Raw genomic sequence first — 24,760 nt, 5'->3', positions numbered from 1 at the left:
TTTGTATATGTGCTGTTTTTCCAACGGCTAAAGTTTAAAATAATACTTCAAAAGTGGTTAAAAGCTATATAAGGTGACACAGATGAGTTCCATGTCTCAATCTGGTTCTTAGTTGCGTAGAGGCTTTGGGACGACTAATTTCGTATCAGCAGCAACACACAGAGAGAGTGTGTGTGCGTGTGTGTGTGTGCGTGCGTGCGTGCGCGCGTGCGTGTGTGTGAGAGAGAGAGTGAGAGAGAGAGCCTGTGATGAACTTTTACCCGTGGCGTGTTTAAGGTGCGGCCCGTTGGTTCTTCACAGCGCTGTCGAGTATGCAAAACAAACAGTCCTATCTTTTTTTCAGGGAGGGGCTAAAACACAGACCTGCTGAGACACACGGAGCAGCAAGAGATCCAACCGAAAATCACAAGCGCTGCACCTTATTATGCCATTAACCCATTAACACCCCAGAGACCAGATTCTACACATATCTTCTAAATCCCGACATTTTTCTTTTTTTTTTTGATATTTTCTTGGCCTTTTCTGCCTTTATTGATAGGATTAAAGTAGAGAGACATATTTGAACAGCAAATATTCATTTTTCACGAGCTTGTAGATCTGCTATTTTTGATACGGACAAAGTATAAAATAGCAAGTGTTTCAAGTGGTTACAACTGTAAAAGTGACACAGATGCTGTCCAGGTCTCGATGGGCTTATCTAGAGTATGTGCACAAACACCTGGCCTTATGTGAGGACAGATTATATTTCTACAGACGGTGCACCCACCCATCAACGCCTCTCTCCCTCCCTTCCTTCCTGACACATACACACACACACACACACGTGCGCGCGTGTTAGATGACTCGTCTGGTGGCCTAGCTTTCAGGCAGGATATAGGAAGTGACGTGAGAAAGGACAGTTCGTCGCACAGAGAATTGGAACTGGGCCATTTTAATATACCTCCTCCTCCTCCTCCTCCTTACATAAGTGGCTGAAATGAAAATGGGACCAACACCCCGAGCAGGATTGTTAAAACCTGTCTGTAAACCACCATTAATTTAACAAAAAAAAAACACCAAAGACTTTTATTATTATCATTTACACAGCTCCGTGGGGCGGTACGATGTCGAGCGAGCATTATTATTATTATTATTATTATTATAAACTCTAGCCTGGGTATCAAACTGTTGAAACTGTTTTATGACTGTACTGTACATTGAGGTTTAAATGAGCCGGGTCCGTGTGTGTGCGTGTGTGTGTGTGTGTGTGCGTGCGTGTGCGTGCGTGCGTGTGTGCGTGCGTGCGCGAGTGTATATTTTAGGGATAAAGGGATTATATTGTACATATTTATATACATAATAAAGTGCTGGAGGACATTAAACCAGACAGGTGATGATCAGTCCTGCCTCCTGGTGGCGTTAATATGCAATGACCGTGTCAGTATGGATGTAGTATATTGGCAGTGAAAAAACAAAACCAAATAAGGTCTGTTTTTAGTTTTGTTTTGTTTTTTTTTGTAATGGTTACGTTGTTTTCTTGTCAAACGTTGGACTGTATTGGAATCTATGACATCATGCTGTAATGAGGGGGAAAAAGTGTCTTATATTAAATCTTTATCGAATCAATGTTGATGTGGTGCAGTGTTGTTTTTGGCAGCAAATTTAGATTCTAGTTTTAGTCACATTTTGGTCACCTGGAATGTGACTAAAATGTGAGTGTTAGTCTAGTTTTAGTTGACTAAATGTCTATTGGCTAAAATGATTAAATGACTAAAATGTGTTTTGGCGGGCCTTGATGCCGTCGTTATGACTGTTATTACACTTGCTGAAAATAGCCGATCTACAAGCTCACAACGCGTCGCAGTGTGACGCGTTGTGAGCTTGTAGATCTGCTATTTTCAGCATGCCACCAAGTGTAAAATGACTTATACTGGATCTCTTCTCCACTAGTCCCTTCCTGACATTTTAGTCTAGTTTAAATATAGTCTTAGTTTTAGTCATCATTGCTTAGTTTTCATTTAGTTTCCATTTAGTTTTCATCAGTGGAAAAAGGTAGTCGACGAACATTTTTTGTCTTAGTTTTAGTCGACGGAAACGACACTGATGTGGTGTCGACTGACTGGCTTGCTGTACGTGTGCTGTGAACCAGAGCCATAGAGTAAAGGCCTATTCATAGTCTGGATTTTCGGTGGTGAGGTGACCACCGCTCCGGTGGTGAGCTGACCACCGGAGCTGAAATAACGTTGAGCGGTGGTGAGTAAAAACAGAGAAGGGCTGGAGCGGTGGCGGTGGTTTGCTCTTCACCGCGGCTCGTGACGTCATATTGTAGTTCGGTGGTCACCTAACCACCGAAAATCCAGACTATGTATGAGCCTTAAGACAGTTACCACAACTCTGTTCACTTCATGGGGCTTCAGTCCAATGGCGGCTCTCCTTATATTGGTCACTTCATGGGGCTTCAGTCCAATGGCGGCTCCTCTACATAGACTTCTATTGGCGAAGAGCATAGCGAACAGTGACAAAGTCCTGGACCGGCAGTTGGCAGAATGCACTGGACTCAGGGCAACAGCCCAGCTTTAATGATCTTAAATCCCTTCATTTTAGCTTTGTTTTTTGTAATAGTACAACATTTAAACATTACAGACACTTTAGTTGTCACTGTACAATACTTTAAAACAGTTGTCATGTCGCACACATGGCTAAAAGTGCTGATATTTGCACCGTGCCCTCGTTGAAAACAATGTATTTCCAACTCCAGCTTGTCTCTCTCCATCCAGGCTGCATGAACAGCGCTCGGGCGCTCAGTTTTCTGCCCCCTCAATGTCCTAACTCTGTAAAACTCAATGAGCCCTATTATGCGTGTCTTAAGTACCAGGTCTTATTACTTAACTTAAGACCTGGAGGTGTGATCAATGCCATTTGGCTATTCTGAGTGGCCAAAGAGCATTGACCACGCTTAAGTTCTTAAGTTAAGTAATAAGACCTGGTACTTAAGACACGCAAAATACAGCCCTATGGCTCTGCTGTGAATGAAACCCAATGAACAACTTCATTATCCAACAATGTATTATTATATTTATTTGTAGTTCAATTTAGAGCCACGGCAACAAACACACACAGTATGAACATCCTTTTAGAAATATAGATAGTGAAGAAAGAACTATATTGAATAGATACTGTAGGCTTACTTTATACTAACTCGAATCCTTTTAAATTATCAACATCTCACCATATCAGCATATTATAAATAGAACATATTGATTGATTGATACTGTCGTTTACATTGTGTACAAGTAACATTTATAACAAAACCATTAACAGATATATCAAATGTAAATAGTCATGGACACATACAGCAATAAGTGAAAATAAAAGACCAAAACACATGGGCTTTGTGTTGAATAGAACCGGGAGTTCATAATGAACTAAGACCGCCGTAGCATTCCACAACAAATGGAACGATAATTCAAAACCAAGCGGTCAAGGAGACGATAATAAATCAAACTAAATCCGGTCGCCCAAACATCTTACGCATGTAGCGTCAGTGGTGCCTACAAACAGTCTTAAGCAGTGCGGTCTCAAACTATTACATTTCAAGGACCTCCCTCGACTCTGACGGTATTACAAGTAGAAACCAAATGGACCCTGACGGGTCCATTTGGTTTCTACTTGTAATCCCGTCAGAGTCACAGACCCGTGAGGGTCAATTTAGAGCCGCCTTGAGGAGCCTTTGGGCCCTATTATGCGTGTCTTAAGTACCAGGTCTTATTCCTTAACTTAAGACCTGGAGGCGTGGTCAATGCCATTTGGCCACTCAGAATAGCCAAATGGCATTGATCACGCCTCCAGGTCTTAAGTTAAGGAATAAGACCTGGTACTTAAGACACGCATAATAGGAACCTTTGAGTGGGTTTTAATTTGCCCTGGACGACAGACACACTTTGGCTAATCTATACCTCACTGAAGGTCAAAGGTATGAATGAGTTTGAACTCTCGTTGATGTCGATCTCTCCTGACTGAGTTTCCGCCGTCTCCGGAGTCTCTGGAGGATTCTTCTGGCTCCTGGCCATTTCCAGCTCTTTCTCCAGGCGGCCCAGCTGAGCCCTCTTCAGCTGTTCTGTAGCGATTTACATTAAAAAAATCACACCCGTGTGAACTGAGTGGTGTAAGATCTTATATAGACTGATCAGCTGTGGTCTGACGTAATGTCTGACGTAATGAAATCACACCCGTGTGAACTGGGTGACCATAGCAACCTTGCTCATTTTTTTTGGTACGGACAGACACGTAAACTAACAAAGCCAGTTGTAGGAGTGGTTTACACCACTCAAAAACAAGCAGGAGATTTGTCCCGCGCCCATCGTGAGCAGACCTGGAGCAGACCTGTCGCTGACGCCTGCGTCTGAAAAGGACCTTAGAGCTCTGGTCCATAGCTCTAATGCCGTTGCATTTAGAGCTATGTTACTGTCGACTTCCGGGGCTCGCATAAAAGCAGACCAGCCTCTCTTCTGTAGCGAAAATAAAGATAATGTTTTACCTACTCACCAATACAAAGGCGGGTTGTGTCATTAGAAAGCCTACTTTCCTTAGTGGACGCACTTTGAGCTCCCCACCACTGTACCACACGAGTAACTAAAATTATTTATTTTCCCGGTGAAAACAAAATCCCTTTCTGGCATTTTATCCGTGTGGTGGGGGGGCTCAAAGTGCGTCCACTAAGGAAAGTAGGCTTTCTAATGACACAACCCGTCGTTGTATTGGTGAGTATAGGTAAAACATTATTTTGTATTTTCGCTACAGAGGAGAGGCTGGTCTGCGTTTCATGCGAGGGCAGGAAGCCAATCCGTTTCATAGCCTTAATGCAACGGCAGCAAGAGCAGTAAGGCTATGGACTAGTGATGCACCGAATATTCGGCCGCAGAAAATATTCGGCAGAAAATGGCTAAAAATGCATTTTCGGCCTATTCGGTTTCGGCCCGAATAGGCAGAAAATATATCACCGAATAGTGTATGCAATTAATGCATTCAAAAGAGCTGAATAAATGTGTTATGGACCCATAATAGTGATTATTATTTAAGTTAAGTTTTGCCATAACCATTTCTTTTGCCATAAATCAGGTAACTTTAAGGTACGGCCATGACAGCAATGGTAGGAAAAAAGATATATAATATTAATCATATTCGGATATTCGGTATTCGGTTTTCGACCAACGGTTTCCTAATATTCGGTATTTGGTTTCGGCCAAGAATTTCCCTTTCGGTGCATCCGATTCCCTACTACGGACGAGAGCTAAAAGGACCGTAACTCTGGAAGGAGCCCCGGGATCCAACTGGGAACCTTCCGGTTGCCAAGCAGCCACTCTTAACCCACAGATTTAACAACTTGTCCCCATTTCAGAAATGTCCTTAACCCATTTAGACGGGAGAAAATATTCTACAAAATGTCTTCTAAATCATGGCAGTTTTCATGAAAAACCTATGTTTCTATGTCAGTGGTTCTCAAACTATTTCATGTCAAGGACCCCCTGCAGCATTATTTGTATTTGGCTGTGGTACCCCCATCTGAAATGTTCCAGGGACCTCCCCAGAAGCAAATATTTGAGTTAGAATATATATATATTAAAAGATTTCCGCCACATTTTCACTATTTTTCAAAAATAGCAGACCTACAAGCTTGTAGATCTGCTATTTTTCAATAGCTAAAGTATAACATAATGCTTAAAACACCAAAAGGGGTTCCCGCCTAGAATGGGTTACAGGGCTTTGTGCAACAAAGTCATACAGCAAAGTATAAATAAAAATAGGACGCTTCATTTATAATAATAATAATCATTGAAAAAGATGAAACATGGCAAGCTCTCTGCATGCCCGACAGCAACAGATAGTGTGAATGTACAAATACACAAAGTACATGTGAAGGTACTCCGTAGTTTACCTGCTGCCAGGAGTTGACTTTTGGTATTCTCAGCGCTCTCTACTTCAGCCGGGAGGTTCTGAGGCATCTGGGACAGAGAGGGAACACATCACACATTATTATCATCATCACAGGGCTCACATATTGGCTGCTATTTATTACAGGGATAATGAAAGAACAGGCACATAGGCAGAGAAAACTCTGGCCCAAATGCAAGTTTTCTGTATCCGATAGTGGAGTGGTTCTCAAACCTTTTAATTGTAAGGGCAAGAAGACGCATTTTTCTGAGTGTGAGTAGTCAGGCCTAACTAAACTCACACCTTTACAACAGACTGATGTATAGCTGATGCATGAGACTTATTGACTGATGCAAGCTCGCAATGCATTTCCAATGGGAGTCACATGGTTTGACACAACATTTGTGTTGATGAGGGGGAGGGGGGGCAGTCGAAACACAGCCCGAAAGCCGTACAACACAAATGTTGTGTCAAACCATGTGACTTCCATTGGAAATGCATTGGGGCAAGATGTAAACAAACCCTTTCATACATCTAGCATGCATCAATGTTGCATGCTAGATGCGAAGGTGTGAGTCAGGCCTTAGAGATCTGAACCATTTAATTTAGTTCAAAATTAGGCGTTGTTAAAAAAGGTCCTCAGTTACTCCTGCCATCTCATTAGAATAAATGTTGTTCAACCAGTGTTGTTTTTGGCACAACATTTTGATTTTTGTTTTAGTCACAGTCTCTTGAATAGTTTTCATTTAGTTTTAGTCACATTATAGTCACCTGGAATGTTTTAGTGTTAGTCTTAGTTTTAGTAGACTAAATATCACTAAATCTACAGTTGATTTAGTCGAACAAAATGTATTTTGGTGGGCCTTATTGATGCCGTCGTAGCGTTTTTTTCACTTGCTGAAAATAGCAGATCTACAAGCCCACACCGGCTATTTTTTGCATGCAACCAAGTGTAAAATGACTTATACTGGATCTCTTGTCCACTAGTCCCTCCCTAACCAAAAGGGGTTCCCGCCCAAAATGCGTTAATAGTGTGAGATTTATAGATTGTGGGGCCTAAATAATATATTAGAAGCTTTTTTTATCAAGAATTGATCAATGTCACCATGGTGGAAAAGGGCAGAGGGGTGCCCCCTAGTGTCTATCTGTGCACGCCACTGAGAGACACTTACAAAGACAGATTGCAGATTCTTGTGCTGCTCGATCAGCTGCTGAAGCTGGTTCTCAAACTTCAACCTGAGAAACAGAGCAAAAAGGTTACTTTAAACACATGGTTTACTGTCTGTAGGGTAACCAGATGTCCCCTTTGTGTGGGACGTACAGTTGAGACCCCTGCCTGTCCCACATTGTGACTGACAGGCATCAGTGTTCAAATTGAGACCCTGTCCCACATTGTGACTGACAGGCATCAGTGTTCAAATTGAGACAATTTACAATTTACAATTTAGGCATTTAGCAGACGCTCTTAATCCAGAGCGACTTACATTAAGCAATAACTAAAGCATGGCATACATCACATATATAAAAAGTAGTTATCATGAATCATGCGTAAACTAAGAACGTAACAGTGGAGTATCTATGTAAACTATACATACTATACTATATCATATATTATACATGTGTACTATAAAGTGCTATGACTACATAAAATGCAATTCTAGAGCTGTCTACGTAACAAGCTATAAGTCTGTTTAAAATACTATCTAAGTCTACATAATGTGCTATCTAAGGGGCTAGGCTAGGGCAAGTGCTACGGGCCATGGTGGAGTCTGAAGAGGTGGGTTTTCAGACTACGGCGGAAGATTGGGAGTGAGGCTGCAGTTCTGACTGTGATGGGAAGTGCATTCCATAGTTTTGGAGCCAGAAGGGAGAAGAGTTTGGGACGTGTGGAGCGTTGTCCCGGCGTTTTTAGTGAAGGTACCTCCAGCTTCCCTGCGTTGGCTGATCTGAGTGCGCGGGAGGGTTTGTAGGGGACGATCATCCTTGTGAGATATGGGGGGCCATGCCTTTGGTTGCTTTGAATGCCAGCATCAGAGTTTTGTATTCTGTGCGGGCAGCGACCGGGAGCCAATGGAGGGAGCGGAGAAGGGGGGAGACGTGTGAGAATTTTGGCTGGTTGAAGACCAAGCGGGCTGCGGCATTTTGGATCAGTTGGAGGGGCTTAAGTGCACATGCCGGTAGGCCAGTAAGGAGGGAGTTACAATAGTCAAGTTTTGACAAGACTGTTGTCTGGAATAGGAGTTGGGCTGACTCCTGGGTGAGGAACGGTCTAATTCGTCGTATGTTGTAGACCCTGTCCCACATTGTGACTGGCAGGCATCAGTGTTCAAACTGAGACCCTGTCCCACATTGTGACTGGCAGGCATCAGTGTTCAAACTGAGACCCTGTCCCACATTGTGACTGGCAGGCATCAGTGTTCAAACTGAGACCCTGTCCCACATTGTGACTGGCAGGCATCAGTGTTCAAATTGAGACCCTGTCCCACATTGTGACTGGCAGGCATCAGTGTTCAAATTGAGACCCTGTCCCACATTGTGACTGGCAGGCATCAGTGTTCAAATTGAGACCCTGTCCAGGCTGTCCCACATTGTGACAGGCAGGCATCAGTGTTCAAATGGAGACCCTGTCCCACATTGTGACAGGCAGGCATCAGTGTTCAAACTGAGACCCTGTCCCACATTGTGACTGGCAGGCATCAGTGTTCAAACTGAGACCCTGTCCCACATTGTGACTGGCAGGCATCAGTGTTCAAACTGAGACCCTGTCCCACATTGTGACTGGCAGGCATCAGTGTTCAAACTGAGACCCTGTCCCACATTGTGACTGGCAGGCTCAAAAGCCCTAATAGTTGGCTTTCTGTTGTAAAGCTCTCTCATTGTCTCTTTTACTGCAAGTTGTGTTTTTAAGCCTATTCAAATAATGTGAGAAACATCCCCTATTATAGGCTACAGTACCAAGATGGCCATACCACCCAAACAAAAATGTGAAACGCCAGAGGTTAAAGTATAAAAATGCAATATTAGGCCTATGGTTGAATATGAATATGAATATGTAATAGTAACTTAAGTAAGTTGCTAACCCCGTCCCGTCCCACTTGTCCCACACAACAGTGATACTTCTGTCCCACAAATGAACAGTTTGGATGTGGTCGCCCTACAGTATAGGTTTACAATTATTTGCTCGTTGTTTTGTTTAATTTTAATCAGTGGTCTTTAATGTAACATTTACTTACTGTTGCTTCCTGTGTTTCAGCTTGAAGCCCTGGATCTGACACTTGTACTGCTGCAACAGCTCCTCTGTGCTCTTATTCTGTTGAAGGAGCCTGGCACGCACGCACACACACACGCACGCACGCACACGCACACACACACGCAAACATGCTGTAGGATCACACAACTAGATAATGTAGAACAATTATTATTTTGACCAACGTTTGCCTGTTATCTCTCCTAATGGTATCAACAGGGTATCAACCCTTGTTGCCGAAAGGTTGCCGGTTCGATTCCCCGGACGGGCAGGAAAAATCTGGGTGGGGAAGTGATTGTCATCACTCACCCAACACCGCAAGTGCCCTTGAGCAAGGCACTGAACCCCCAACTGCTACCCCTGGAGCTGCTTAGTGGCCAACAGTATAGAGCGTCGCAGTCCCGCCTCCTGTCATGACGACGCCAGGCCCAGGAAATGAATCCCAATGCATTTTTCCCATAGACATTTCAAAAAGTATTTATTTAAAGACGGTTACGCCGCGGACAAAGCCAACTCCAGTCATGACAATAAACACAATATTTTGGACCAAACAAACAATTACAAAGAAAAAAAACAACAAAAAAAGTGTTGTAACCTGCCGTTTGTTTCTACTTTCTAATTCTTTGTTTGGCCCAAAACATTGTGTTTATTGTCATGATTTGTCACGACAAGAGTTGGCTTTGTCCGTGGCGTAACCGTCAAATAAATACTTCCTATGAGGAAAATGAACGGAGAATCATTTCCTGGGCCCTGGTAGGGGGCGGGACTGCGACGCTCTATAAGACTGTGGTTGTACTGGTCAGCTCCCAGGTTTTAATGTGTGTGTGTGCATGTGTGTGTCTGTCTGTGTGTTTCTAAACTTGTTCACGCCTTTGTCTCCTCAAGGCTTGACTACTGCAACGCACTTCTCACCGGGATCCCTAGCAAGAGCATCCAGAGGCTCCAGTACATCCAGAACAGTGCTGCTAGGATCCTGGTGAGAGTGCGGAAATATGATCATATCACACCCATACTCCATTCCCTTCACTGGCTTCCCGTCTCCTCCAGGATAGAATACAAGGTCTGCCTCCTCACCCATCAGTGCATCCACAGCAACGCCCCTTCCTATCTGAAGGAACTCATTGAACCCCCAGCCTCCACCCGCTCCCTCCGCTCTGGAAATTCTAACACACTCAAAAACACCAAAACAAAACTCCGCACCATGGGGGACCGGGCCTTCTGTTCAGCTGCTCCTCGGCTGTGGAATGCCCTCCCCGACCACCTGAGAGCACCACAATCCGTGGACGCTTTTAAAAGGGGACTTAAGACATTTCTTTTTAACAAGGCATTTGGCCAGCTGGACCATTAGTTGCCCGGTGTGCTTTTAATCCTTTTAGCAGTATACCATGAAATGTGCTTTTTTAGTCATTTTATTTAATCATGCATTATTTTAAGTTTATTTTTCTTATTCTTCTTCTTGTTGTAGCACTTTGAGATTTGTTTCAAATGTAAAGTGCGTTATAAATAAAATTTATTATTATTATTATTATTATGTGCAGGGCGTAAATAAAGAATTAAAAAAAAAAGAAAAAAAAATACAGCGTGGACAACATCTTATTCAACGACAACACAATATTCTAAGACGAGAGGTTTTGGGTCTGAGAGGTTATTTGTCATCAAATATAGGTCTGTGGCTTAAATGCTGAATAATGAATGGACCTTGATATGAAAATGGTTGAAAAGCACTGACTTAAATGAAAAGACAAGTTATCAAGGTAGAGTTGGAAGGAACTGCCATCTATAATGAGTAGCAGCCAATAGGATTGCACGGAAACGTGTATTTGATTGTAGTGACGCCTGATTTGCTGAGGAATCTGCACACTTTGAAAAGATGGAGCCAGGTGTTGTAAAACGTGGTTCAGAGTAAACCAAAACCATGAGACCTTAAAGTCATGTCTCTTAATCCATTGAGACCTGGAACGCATCCATGTCACGTTAGCGTTAGCGTTTTAAACATGTTATAATTTAGCTATTGAAAAATAGCAGATCTACAAGCTCATAGCGCGCCACCGAGTGGCGCGCTATGAACTTGTAGGTCTGCTATTTTTGAAAAATCATTAAAATGTGCCTCAAATCTTTCCGAAAATTGTCATGATTTAGAAAACTTTTTTTTTTTAAATTTCGACGTCAGGCCTGAATGGGTTAAAGAAGCAAATGTCCAATTAATTAATATGCAAATCTTCTGTTAATGTCCATTATATCTCAGGGTGGAACTTTGATCTTTAGTGCTAGCATGGTGAGTTACTGCCATCTAGTGTTACAACGAGGTAGGGGATGACAACATGGATAAAGGAAAGGTGGTTTGTGTTGTGAGTAATGATGATTGGTGGTGATCACACCCAGGGGTCAGGGGTCGACACCAACTCACCATACTGGCTTCAGTGGCTTGTGGTGGACATTATTGTCAGAATTCCTTTTTTCCCACAGACATACAACATGAGAGCACAATAATATTACCAGAAAGAAACGCATAAAGAGATAGCCCTAGATGACCAGAACAGGTCTGTAACTCTGAGAGATGGAACCAAATGGACCCTTACAGGTCTGTAACTCTGAGAGATGGAACCAAATGGACCCTTACAGGTCTGTAACTCTGAGAGATGGAACCAAATGGACCCTTACAGGTCTGTAACTCTGAGAGATGGAACCAAATGGACCCTTACAGGTCTGTAACTCTGAGAGATGGAACCAAATGGACCCTTACAGGTCTGTAACTCTGAGAGATGGAACCAAAAGGACCCTTACAGGTCTGTAACTCTGAGAGATGGAACCAAATGGACCCTTACAGGTCTGTAACTCTGAGAGATGGAACCAAAAGGACCCTTACAGGTCTGTAACTCTGAGAGATGGAACCAAATGGACCCTTACAGGTCTGTAACTCTGAGAGATGGAACCAAATGGACCCTTACAGGTCTGTAACTCTGAGAGATGGAACCAAATGGACCCTTACAGGTCTGTAACTCTGAGAGATGGAACCAAATGGACCCTTACAGGTCTGTAACTCTGAGAGATGGAACCAAATGGACCCTTACAGGTCTGTAACTCTGAGAGATGGAACCAAATGGACCCTTACAGGTCTGTAACTCTGAGAGATGGAACCAAATGGACCCTTACAGGTCTGTAACTCTGAGAGATGGAACCAAATGGACCCTTACAGGTCTGTAACTCTGAGAGATGGAACCAAATGGACCCTTACAGGTCTGTAACTCTGAGAGATGGAACCAAATGGACCCTTACAGGTCTGTAACTCTGAGAGATGGAACCAAATGGACCCTTACAGGTCTGTAACTCTGAGAGATGGAACCAAATGGACCCTTACAGGTCTGTAACTCTGAGAGATGGAACCAAATGGACCCTTACAGGTCTGTAACTCTGAGAGATGGAACCAAATGGACCCTTACAGGTCTGTAACTCTGAGAGATGGAACCAAATGGACCCTTACAGGTCTGTAACTCTGAGAGATGGAACCAAATGGACCCTTACAGGTCTGTAACTCTGAGAGATGGAACCAAATGGACCCTTACAGGTCTGTAACTCTGAGAGATGGAACCAAATGGACCCTTACAGGTCTGTAACTCTGAGAGATGGAACCAAATGGACCCTTACAGGTCTGTAACTCTGAGAGATGGAACCAAATGGACCCTTACAGGTCTGTAACTCTGAGAGATGGAACCAAATGGACCCTTACAGGTCTGTAACTCTGAGAGATGGAACCAAATGGACCCTTACAGGTCTGTAACTCTGAGAGATGGAACCAAATGGACCCTTACAGGTCTGTAACTCTGAGAGATGGAACCAAATGGACCCTTACAGGTCTGTAACTCTGAGAGATGGAACCAAATGGACCCTTACAGGTCTGTAACTCTGAGAGATGGAACCAAATGGACCCTTACAGGTCTGTAACTCTGAGAGATGGAACCAAATGGACCCTTACAGGTCTGTAACTCTGAGAGATGGAACCAAATGGACCCTTACAGGTCTGTAACTCTGAGAGATGGAACCAAATGGACCCTTACAGGTCTGTAACTCTGAGAGATGGAACCAAATGGACCCTTACAGGTCTGTAACTCTGAGAGATGGAACCAAATGGACCCTTACAGGTCTGTAACTCTGAGAGATGGAACCAAATGGACCCTTACAGGTCTGTAACTCTGAGAGATGGAACCAAATGGACCCTTACAGGTCTGTAACTCTGAGAGATGGAACCAAATGGACCCTTACAGGTCTGTAACTCTGAGAGATGGAACCAAATGGACCCTTACAGGTCTGTAACTCTGAGAGATGGAACCAAATGGACCCTTACAGGTCTGTAACTCTGAGAGATGGAACCAAATGGACCCTTACAGGTCTGTAACTCTGAGAGATGGAACCAAATGGACCCTTACAGGTCTGTAACTCTGAGAGATGGAACCAAATGGACCCTTACAGGTCTGTAACTCTGAGAGATGGAACCAAATGGACCCTTACAGGTCTGTAACTCTGAGAGATGGAACCAAATGGACCCTTACAGGTCTGTAACTCTGAGAGATGGAACCAAATGGACCCTTACAGGTCTGTAACTCTGAGAGATGGAACCAAATGGACCCTTACAGGTCTGTAACTCTGAGAGATGGAACCAAATGGACCCTTACAGGTCTGTAACTCTGAGAGATGGAACCAAATGGACCCTTACAGGTCTGTAACTCTGAGAGATGGAACCAAATGGACCCTTACAGGTCTGTAACTCTGAGAGATGGAACCAAATGGACCCTTACAGGTCTGTAACTCTGAGAGATGGAACCAAATGGACCCTTACAGGTCTGTAACTCTGAGAGATGGAACCAAATGGACCCTTACAGGTCTGTAACTCTGAGAGATGGAACCAAATGGACCCTTACAGGTCTGTAACTCTGAGAGATGGAACCAAATGGACCCTTACAGGTCTGTAACTCTGAGAGATGGAACCAAATGGACCCTTACAGGTCTGTAACTCTGAGAGATGGAACCAAATGGACCCTTACAGGTCTGTAACTCTGAGAGATGGAACCAAATGGACCCTTACAGGTCTGTAACTCTGAGAGATGGAACCAAATGGACCCTTACAGGTCTGTAACTCTGAGAGATGGAACCAAATGGACCCTTACAGGTCTGTAACTCTGAGAGATGGAACCAAATGGACCCTTACAGGTCTGTAACTCTGAGAGATGGAACCAAATGGACCCTTACAGGTCTGTAACTCTGAGAGATGGAACCAAATGGACCCTTACAGGTCTGTAACTCTGAGAGATGGAACCAAATGGACCCTTACAGGTCTGTAACTCTGAGAGATGGAACCAAATGGACCCTTACAGGTCTGTAACTCTGAGAGATGGAACCAAATGGACCCTTACAGGTCTGTAACTCTGAGAGATGGAACCAAATGGACCCTTACAGGTCTGTAACTCTGAGAGATGGAACCAAATGGACCCTTACAGGTCTGTAACTCTGAGAGATGGAACCAAATGGACCCTTACAGGTCTGTAACTCTGAGAGATGGAACCAAATGGACCCTTACAGGTCTGTAACTCTGAGAGATGGAACCAAATGGACCCTTACAGGTCTGTAACTCTGAGAGATGGAACCAAATGGACCCTTACAGGTCTGTAACTCTGAGAGATGGAACCAAATGGACCCTTACAGGTCTGTAACTCTGAGAGATGGAACCAAATGGACCCTTACAGGTCTGTAACTCTGAGAGATGGAACCAAATGGACCCTTACAGGTCTGTAACTCTGAGAGATGGAACCAAATGGACCCTTACAGGTCTGTAACTCTGAGAGATGGAACCAAATGGACCCTTACAGGTCTGTAACTCTGAGAGATGGAACCAAATGGACCCTTACAGGTCTGTAACTCTGAGAGATGGAACCAAATGGACCCTTACAGGTCTGTAACTCTGAGAGATGGAACCAAATGGACCCTTACAGGTCTGTAACTCTGAGAGATGGAACCAAATGGACCCTTACAGGTCTGTAACTCTGAGAGATGGAACCAAATGGACCCTTACAGGTCTGTAACTCTGAGAGATGGAACCAAATGGACCCTTACAGGTCTGTAACTCTGAGAGATGGAACCAAATGGACCCTTACAGGTCTGTAACTCTGCAGAAATGGAACCAAAAGGACCCTTACAGGTCTGTAACTCTGAGAGATGGAACCAAATGGACCCTTACAGGTCTGTAACTCTGAGAGTGTACAGATGGAACCAAATGGACCCTTACAGGTCTGTAACTCTGAGAGTGTACAAATGGAACCAAAAGGACCCTTACAGGTCTGTAACTCTGAGAGTGTACAAATGGAACAAAATGGACCCTTACAGGTCTGTAACTCTGAGAGTGTACAAATGGAACAAAATGGACCCTTACAGGTCTGTAACTCTGCAGAAATGGAACCAAAAGGACCCTTACAGGTCTGTAACTCTGAGAGTGTACAAATGGAACAAAATGGACCCTTACAGGTCTGTAACTCTGCAGAAATGGAACCAAATGGACCCTTACAGGTCTGTAACTCTGAGAGTGTACAAATGGAACAAAATGGACCCTTACAGGTCTGTAACTCTGAGAGTGTACAAATGGAACAAAATGGACCCTTACAGGTCTGTAACTCTGCAGAAATGGAACCAAAAGGACCCTTACAGGTCTGTAACTCTGAGAGTGTACAGATGGAACCAAATGGACCCTTACAGGTCTGTAACTCTGAGAGTGTACAAATGGAACCAAATGGACCCTTACAGGTCTGTAACTCTGAGAGTGTACAAATGGAACAAAATGGACCCTTACAGGTCTGTAACTCTGAGAGTGTACAAATCAAATGGAACAAAATGGACCCTTACAGGTCTGTAACTCTGCAGAAATGGAACCAAAAGGACCCTTACAGGTCTGTAACTCTGAGAGTGTACAAATGGAACAAAATGGACCCTTACAGGTCTGTAACTCTGAGAGTGTACAAATGGAACAAAATGGACCCTTACAGGTCTGTAACTCTGAGAGTGTACAAATGGAACAAAATGGACCCTTACAGGTCTGTAACTCTGCAGAAATGGAACCAAAAGGACCCTTACAGGTCTGTAACTCTGAGAGTGTACAGATGGAACCAAATGGACCCTTACAGGTCTGTAACTCTGAGAGTGTACAAATGGAACCAAATGGACCCTTACAGGTCTGTAACTCTGAGAGTGTACAAATGGAACAAAATGGACCCTTACAGGTCTGTAACTCTGAGAGTGTACAAATCAAATGGAACAAAATGGACCCTTACAGGTCTGTAACTCTGCAGAAATGGAACCAAAAGGACCCTTACAGGTCTGTAACTCTGAGAGTGTACAAATGGAACAAAATGGACCCTTACAGGTCTGTAACTCTGCAGAAATGGAACCAAATGGACCCTTACAGGTCTGTAACTCTGAGAGTGTACAAATGGAACAAAATGGACCCTTACAGGTCTGTAACTCTGAGAGTGTACAAATGGAACAAAATGGACCCTTACAGGTCTGTAACTCTGCAGAAATGGAACCAAAAGGACCCTTACAGGTCTGTAACTCTGAGAGTCTACAAATGGAACCAAAAGGACCCTTACATGTCTGTAACTCTGAGAGTGTACAAATGGAACAAAATGGACCCTTACAGGTCTGTAAGTCTGCAGAAATAGAACCAAAAGGACCCTTACAGGTCTGTAACTCTGAGAGTGTACAAATGAAACCAAAAGGACCCTTACAGGTCTGTAACTCTGAGAGTGTACAAATGGAACCAAAAGGACCCTTACAGGTCTGTAACTCTGAGAGTGTACAAATGAAACCAAAAGGACCCTTACAGGTCTGTAACTCTGAGAGTGTACAAATGGAACCAAAAGGACCCTTACAGGTCTGTAACTCTGAGAGTTTACAAATGGAACCAAAAGGACCCTTACAGGTCTGTAACTCTGAGAGTGTACAAATGGAACCAAAAGGACCCTTACAGGTCTGTAACTCTGAGAGTGTACAAATGAAACCAAAAGGACCCTTACAGGTCTGTAACTCTGAGAGTGTACAAATAGAACAAAATGGACCCTTACAGGTCTGTAACTCTGAGAGTGTACAAATGGAACCAAAAGGACCCTTACAGGTCTGTAACTCTGAGAGTGTACAAATGGAACCAAAAGGACCCTTACAGGTCTGTAACTCTGAGAGTGTACAAATGGAACCAAAAGGACCCTTACATGTCTGTAACTCTGGGAGTGTACAAATGGAACAAAATGGACCCTTACAGGTCTGTAACTCTGAGAGTGTACAGATGGAACCAAAAGGACCCTTACAGCCAGGTCTGTAACTCTGAGAGTGTAACACATGGAACCAAATGGACCCGTAATGGTCCATTTGGTTCCATTTGTACACTCTCAGAGTTAAGGGGTTCTTTGCAAATAAAACATGTGAGAACCACTAGTACTAGTTGGACTCCTAATGTGCCATACATAGTTTGAAGTGTTTACCTTCATCCTACGGGGAATTATTGGTGAAAAACAGACTTTTCTGAAAATGCGGAAAAAAAATACACCTGGAGTATATGTGGGCTACAATTTGTTTTAGTTTTTAAATTAGTTTAGGGTTGTATAACATTGTACAACTCAATCAATCAAACGTTTGTTTGGTAATCAATGTATTTTCCCATTGAACTGACTCAAACGCCCAAACTGGTACACCCGGTACTATTTAATAATTCCCTTATGTTTGATACATTTTCTTATCACATCCATGGTATGAAAACAATGTTAAGGAGTTGCTTCAATGAAATATAATTGCTTTAAGCTGAAAACGATATGTATAATGATGTTTTTTAGCGTTGTTACATTTATCGCGCATGCCGTTACAATTAATCCGATATGCGCAGCAAATGTAACACTGGAACAGCGTCCACGTTCGGTTGAATAACTCCCGACCTGTTTTATCAATTGAAAAACTTGAAGTGGTTTATGGTATGCCGTTACAATTAATCCGATATGCGCAGCAAATGTAACACTGGAACAGCGTCCACGTTCGGTTGAATAACTCCCGACCTGTTTTATCAATTGAAAAACTTGAAGTGGTTTATGGTAGCAGACATGTGTAGGTCCGTTGCCTGAAAATATTACCTCCTAGAGCTGGGACTCGATTAAAAAAATTAATCTAATTAATCAGAGGCTTTGTAGTTAATTAATCTCGATTAATCGCATTTTAATCGCATATCAATATTCAACCCGAGAACAGTGAGAAACCTTTTTTTTTTAATGTTTTTTGGTATTCCAGTGAATAGTGACTACGGGATTCCACTCATTTTCAACATTTTACTGTCATTAATATACCTTAGAGTTGTTGTGGATATAATAAAGTCCCCCCCATTCTGTGTTGCCTAGAACTGGAGGTCTGAAAAAAATCAGTAACATTATGAAGTACATCTCAGTGACATCACAAAAATGTACTTCATAATGTTACTGTTTTTTTCAGACCTCCAGTTCTATAGGCAACACATAATGGGGGGACTTTATTATTTCCAGTGCACACAACTCCATAGAAAAATGTTGAAAATGAGTGGTATTCCCCTTTAAGCAATACAACTTTTTTATCCCAACAGATAAACAAGAGCAGCAAGTGCCTATATAGTGTCTTCAGTGTGTATATGAATACTCAAATGTGCTTTACATGGCGGGGCATGAGAACAACTTTATTATGGGGGTAACATTTCACATGAGGTTGGGGCTGACCCACGCTTGCTACTTCAGTATGTTTCGCATCGAGGACAGCTTGACAGCTTCGTGCTGTGGTGAAATCACCGCGTCTCCGGTGGTCTGTGAGACATGTTAAACTGAAGCAGCTAGCAAGCCTAGCATAGAAGCTAACGTTGCTCATAAATGGATCCTTTCCTTCTGACATTGCACACAGCCATGCCGCTATCCACGCGTCCATCCGATAGCTTTTACATCTAAATGTCCCATCCATGGAGCAAAAGCGATATAAGCGGCTTCTTCATTCGATTCATTTGGGTTTGGGCTTTCTGACGGAGCTGTAGCCTAGTGAACAACTGCTGCTGCTGCTGCTGCTGCTCGCGTGCCGCAGCCTATTCAGTACTACTAGAAACGCACCCAGTGAGAAACGTTCCGCGGTGGAAAAAAAAGGTGCGATTAAATGCGTTAATTTTTTTAACGCGTTAATTTTTCTGTAGTTAATTAATCTCAATTAACGCGTTAAAGTCCCGGCCCTAAATTATGTAGATAAACGGATCTCTGAGTAAAAGAGTGAAACGTGCAAAGTGTTACAACCATGGCGGCTCTCCCCTACTCTCAGGGGTGCAGCTTGAAATTAAAAACCACACTTGTTCGTGTGAAGCGAGGGGCGGCCTCTGTGGCTGCCTGCTGACGTCGCTGCTTAAAGCAAACTTCAAAAAGTCCATAGACTTGGCTGCCACACAACGTAATTTCTGAACGGCAGACTTTGGAGGAGCTATCGCCCCTCAAAAGCTAGTGAACCAGACAGTTTCCAGAGCTCAAACTAGTGAACCAGACAGTTTCCAGAGCTCAAACTAGTGAACCAGACAGTTTCCAGAGCTTTCCAGAGCTCAAACTATAGTGAGCCAGACAGTTTCCAGAGCTCAAACTAGTGAACCAGACAGTTTCCAGAGCTCAAACTAGTGAGCCAGACAGATTCCAGAGCTCAAACTAGTGAACCAGACAGTTTCCAGAGCTCAAACTAGTGAACCAGACAGTTTCCAGAGCTTTCCAGAGCTCAAACTATAGTGAGCCAGACAGTTTCCACTTTCCAGAGCTCAAACTAGTGAGCCAGACAGTTTCCAGAGCTCAAACTAGTGAACCAGACAGATTCCAGAGCTCAAACTAGTGAACCAGACAGTTTCCAGAGCTCAAACTATAGTGAGCCAGACAGTTTCCAGAGCTCAAACTAGTGAGCCAGACAGTTTCCAGAGCTCAAACTAGTGAACCAGACAGTTTCCAGAGCTCAAACTAGTGAACCAGACAGTTTCCAGAGCTCAAACTAGTGAACCAGACAGTTTCCAGAGCTCAAACTAGTGAGCCAGACAGTTTCCAGAGCTCAAACTAGTGAACCAGACAGTTTCCAGAGCTCAAACTAGTGAACCAGACAGTTTCCAGAGCTTTCCAGAGCTCAAATTATAGTGAGCCAGACAGTTTCCAGAGCTCAAACTAGTGAACCAGACAGATTCCAGAGCTCAAACTAGTGAACCAGACAGATTCCAGAGCTCAAACTAGTGAACCAGACAGTTTCCAGAGCTCAAACTAGTGAACCAGACAGTTTCCAGAGCTCTTACCTGGCAGACTCTTGTTCAGCCGCATCACACTGGTACTGCAGCACCCTGTAAGACTCTGAACACACGCACGAGCACACACACACACGCGCACACGCACACACACACACACACACACACACACACACACACACACACACATACACACACACACACACACACACACACACACACACACACACACACACACACACACGTCACTGTACATTCCCCCCTAAGACTCTGAACACATCAATGCATCGCGATGCTAAGCTTGTAGATCAGCTATTTTCAAATGGCCAAAATATATATATATATATATATATATATATTTTTTTTTTTTTTTTTGGCCAGGGTTGAAGTGGTTAATGTATGGTTTGAAATAATAATCAAAATCCACGTATTCATTTATTATAACTCCATGCAGATCACATGAAATTATGTTGGAACTAGAAAAAATAACGATAACAATCAACAAACAAACAAACAAAGGCATAAACAAACGTATGGGTGTGAATATTTTCCAACTCAAACAAAGGCTCAAGAAGAAAGTAAAACATATCGTTGAACCAGAGGGAGTGCAACGAACCATCCATGTACGAACCATGTACAACCCAGATTCGGCACAAACAAGGGACTAAATTATTTTCGCTCCTATGCCACCAAAATGTGGAACGCCCTACCAACAGTCATTAAGACATGTGAATCCCTTGACTCCTTCAAAACTCCTCAAAGGGCACCTTACGGACGGCTGCAATTCGAAACTGGCCCCTGTAAAAATCTGGACCCTCTTGTAAACAAGTGTAATGCTTAATTGGGTCGTCCACTCACAGTGCTTGAAATGTACTGTAATTCTGCAAACTGTTAATAAATATTTCAATCAATCAATCAAAAACTTAAATTAAACAGAACCCAACTTGATACTCAATAATCCACAGTATGAAGACAAAACAGCAATGGAGGTTTTCCTCTCCAAACACAACCTCACAGGGTCTGAGCACACTTTAGAACACAGCTTCTTCTGTCCGCGCATGGAAGTTCAAGTGTGCCCAGGCTGAGACAGACAGCTAGCCTGCCTGGGACCAATCACTGAAGACTCACCACAGACAGATAGCCTGGGACCCGAGTGGAATAGTAAAGTGAGTGGCGACACTAGCGTCGACTCCCATTGTGACAATTGGAATGCGGAAGTGGTGATTCTATCTCAATGGGATAGTTCTAATGTTTGGAACTATAGCCCATAGGCGCCCGCTTTGCGGCGAGATCAAAGCGTGTTGCCACTCTCTTACTATTCCACTCGGCCTGGGACCCAACCACACCCACCAATCACTGAAGACTCAGACTTTGATTATTATTAGAAAACATACATTAACCACTTATATGTAGTTTGGCTATTTTGAAAGTAGCCGATCTACAAGATCGCTTTCAAATGATGAATACAACTTGTGATAAGGGACATGCTGCACAATGAGTACTTTTACTTTTGCTACTTTAAGTACACTTTGATGCCAATACTTTTATACTTTTACTCAAGTACATTTTGAATACCAGACATTCACTCGTAACAGCTAGCATGTTTCTACATTGCAGTATTGATACTTTGGTAGTCGGTACTTTACTAACAGTGATACTTATTCCACCATCACTGTATTCATATTCATGATGAGACACAGTATTTCTGTACCTTCTTTGTCCTTTTGGATTCCATCCAGTTGGTATGCTTCAGCTTGTACTGTAACACAAAGATACAGTAATACGGTCAAAATAATCAATAATAATAATAATAATAATAAAATACACAAGAATGAAGAATATTGACTAATGATTGTTTCTTACAGGTTTGTAGTTCCTCATGCAGAGAGTCCAGGGTGGATTTGGACACCTTGACCTCTTCTTCCAGAGACCTTTTAGCTGTTAGAAAACACAACAATACTCATAAGGACATTGTATAATGTGCTAAGTTGCACCAATGGTAATCATGAACAGTATCACAAAACTTCATCCATCATACAAAAACAACGACAAGGGAGAGCATTGCATAATAACAGCACATGCCTTAATCAGAATGGATCTTGAAGAGGGTTGCAGTCCTCGACAAGTAGGAGACAATAATCATTATCTCATGAATCCCCATTCATCATGTTCTGAAACTTCATTTCAGGTAAGGATGTACCTCACTGACAATACCTTCAAGGTGGGCGTCAGATCTATTATGTTCAAGTGACAGTTGTCTAAGTCATGGTGCTAAATTCACCCGCTTAATCATGTATGTCACACGCCATTTAAATCTTCCTACACTATATCAAACAAAGGGCTATTAAGATTTTGTATTTTAAATATTTTTGAACTTTTTTGTAGGCTATAATATGGATTATTTGTAACTGATGTTGTACTCTATATCAGTGGTTCTCAACCAGTGGTCTGGGGACCACCGGTGGTCCTTGAGGGGGTTCCAGGTGGTCCCCAGCTAAATGATGGAGGGTTGCCAAGGGCAGTATTATGCGTGTCTTAAGTACCAGGTCTTATGACTTAACTTAAGACCTCGAGGCGTGGTCAATGCTGTTTGGCCACTCAGAATAACCAAATGGCATTGATCACGCCTCCAGGTCTTAAGTTAAGTAATAAGACCTGGTACTTAAGACACGCATAATACTGCCCTTGGTAACCAAATGGACCCTTTATAGATCTTTAACTCTTGAGAGTGTAAAGTGAAACCAAATGGACCTGTACATTTACGGCCTCAAGTTAAACTATTGTAAAACATTTGCATTACTTAATTTACAAGAAGTCTACACAATTAGAGGATGTAGAAGAATTATTATTTTGATCAATGCTTGCCATTGATCAAAATCTCTTGTTATCTCTCCTAATGGTACCAACATCAATATAGCATGGAATTGGACAAAATATTATTCAACAACAACTAAATATTCTTTAGTTTTGCGTCCGAGAGGATAATTCTCATCAAATGGTGCTCTGTGGCTCAAATGCAGAATAAATAATGGGCCTTCATATGAAAAGGGTTGAAAACCATTGCTCTAATATGGTCAATCTGTGGTAATTGCTGACCCCTCCCAATTTAGGATGCTCTGATTGAGAACCACCATTGTCACCCTATTTCAAAACAATTAATATTTCTATTAAATGTCCTTATAGGAATAAAACAATACTTTATAATGGCTAGTATTCTTATAATTTCACATTGTGGAAAGTCTCACTATAGTACTTGCATCACGTTAATATGCCTATTTTAATTTAGTCCAGAATTTGACCTTTTTGCAATCACAAAAGGAAGTTACATTTACACTTGAACACATTCTGACAATGTTCAATCAATATTGACAGTAATTAGAATTTAATGCCAATAAATATCCACAGTAGGCCTATCCTTCAAGCAACAACATTTTACTTAAATACAAAACACCTTAAAGAAGCCTAGTTTTCAAAACATTCTCAGAAATCAGAATGTTAGTTTTATATATTAATGTAGAAGGTTTTCTACAATCCTATGCTTTTAACAGTGACTTCAGAAATCAGAATGGATCTTGAAGAGGGTTGCAGGCCTCGACAAGTCGGAGATAATAATCATTATCTCATAAATCCCCATTCATCATGTTCTGAAACTTCATTTCTGAAGTAACAGGTAAGGATGTACCTCACTGACAATACCTTCAACGTGGGCGTCAGATCTATTATGTTCAAGTGACAGTTGTATAAGTCATGGTGCTAAATTCAACCGCTTAATCATGTATGTCACACGCCATTTTAATCTTCCTACACTATATCAAACCAAGGGCTATTAAGATTTTGTATTTTAAATATTTTTGAACTTTTTTGTAGGCTATAATATGGATTCTTTGTACCTGATGTTGTACTCTATATCAGTGGTTCTCAACCAGTGGTCTGGGGACCACCGGTGGTCCTTGAGCGGGTTCCAGGTGGTCCCCAGCTAAATGATGGAGAGTTGGTAACCAAATGGACCCTTTTTAGATCTTTAACTCTTGAGAGTGTAAAGTGAAACCAAATGGACCCGTACATTTACGGCCTCAAGAGTTAAACTATTGTTAAACATTTGCATTACTTAATTTACAAGAAGTCTACACAATTAGAGGATGTAGAATAATTATTATTTTGATCAATGCTTGCCTGTTATCTCTCCTAATGGTACCAACATCAATACAGCATGGAATTGGACAAAATATTATTCAACGACAACTAAATATTCTTTAGTTTTGGGTCCGAGAAGCTAAATGTCATCAAATGGTGGTCCGTGGCTCAAATGCAGG

The 24,760-nt window shown here is 42.5% G+C and overlaps 1 protein-coding gene across 1 annotated transcript; it reads right to left on the bottom strand.

The window, feature by feature from the left end:
• Positions 1-3,885: 3,885 nt before the first annotated feature.
• Positions 3,886-24,238, bottom strand: LOC306938124 (synaptonemal complex central element protein 1; the record flags this gene model as incomplete). Its single annotated transcript, XM_079522138.1, has 8 exons — positions 3,886-4,096; positions 5,915-5,981; positions 7,083-7,146; positions 9,144-9,233; positions 20,499-20,553; positions 22,159-22,206; positions 22,311-22,385; positions 24,232-24,238. 8 exons carry the CDS (start codon positions 24,236-24,238, stop codon positions 3,930-3,932), a joined length of 573 nt encoding a protein of 190 aa, XP_079378264.1. The 3' UTR covers positions 3,886-3,929.
• Positions 24,239-24,760: the final 522 nt, after the last annotated feature.

The sequence above is a fragment of the Electrona antarctica genome, assembly GCF_951216825.1.
Source record: "Electrona antarctica genome assembly, chromosome: 15".
Taxonomy (NCBI): Eukaryota; Metazoa; Chordata; class Actinopteri; order Myctophiformes; family Myctophidae; genus Electrona; species Electrona antarctica.
The sequence above is the reverse complement of the archived record's forward strand: the minus strand, read 5'-3'. Positions and strand labels throughout refer to the sequence as shown.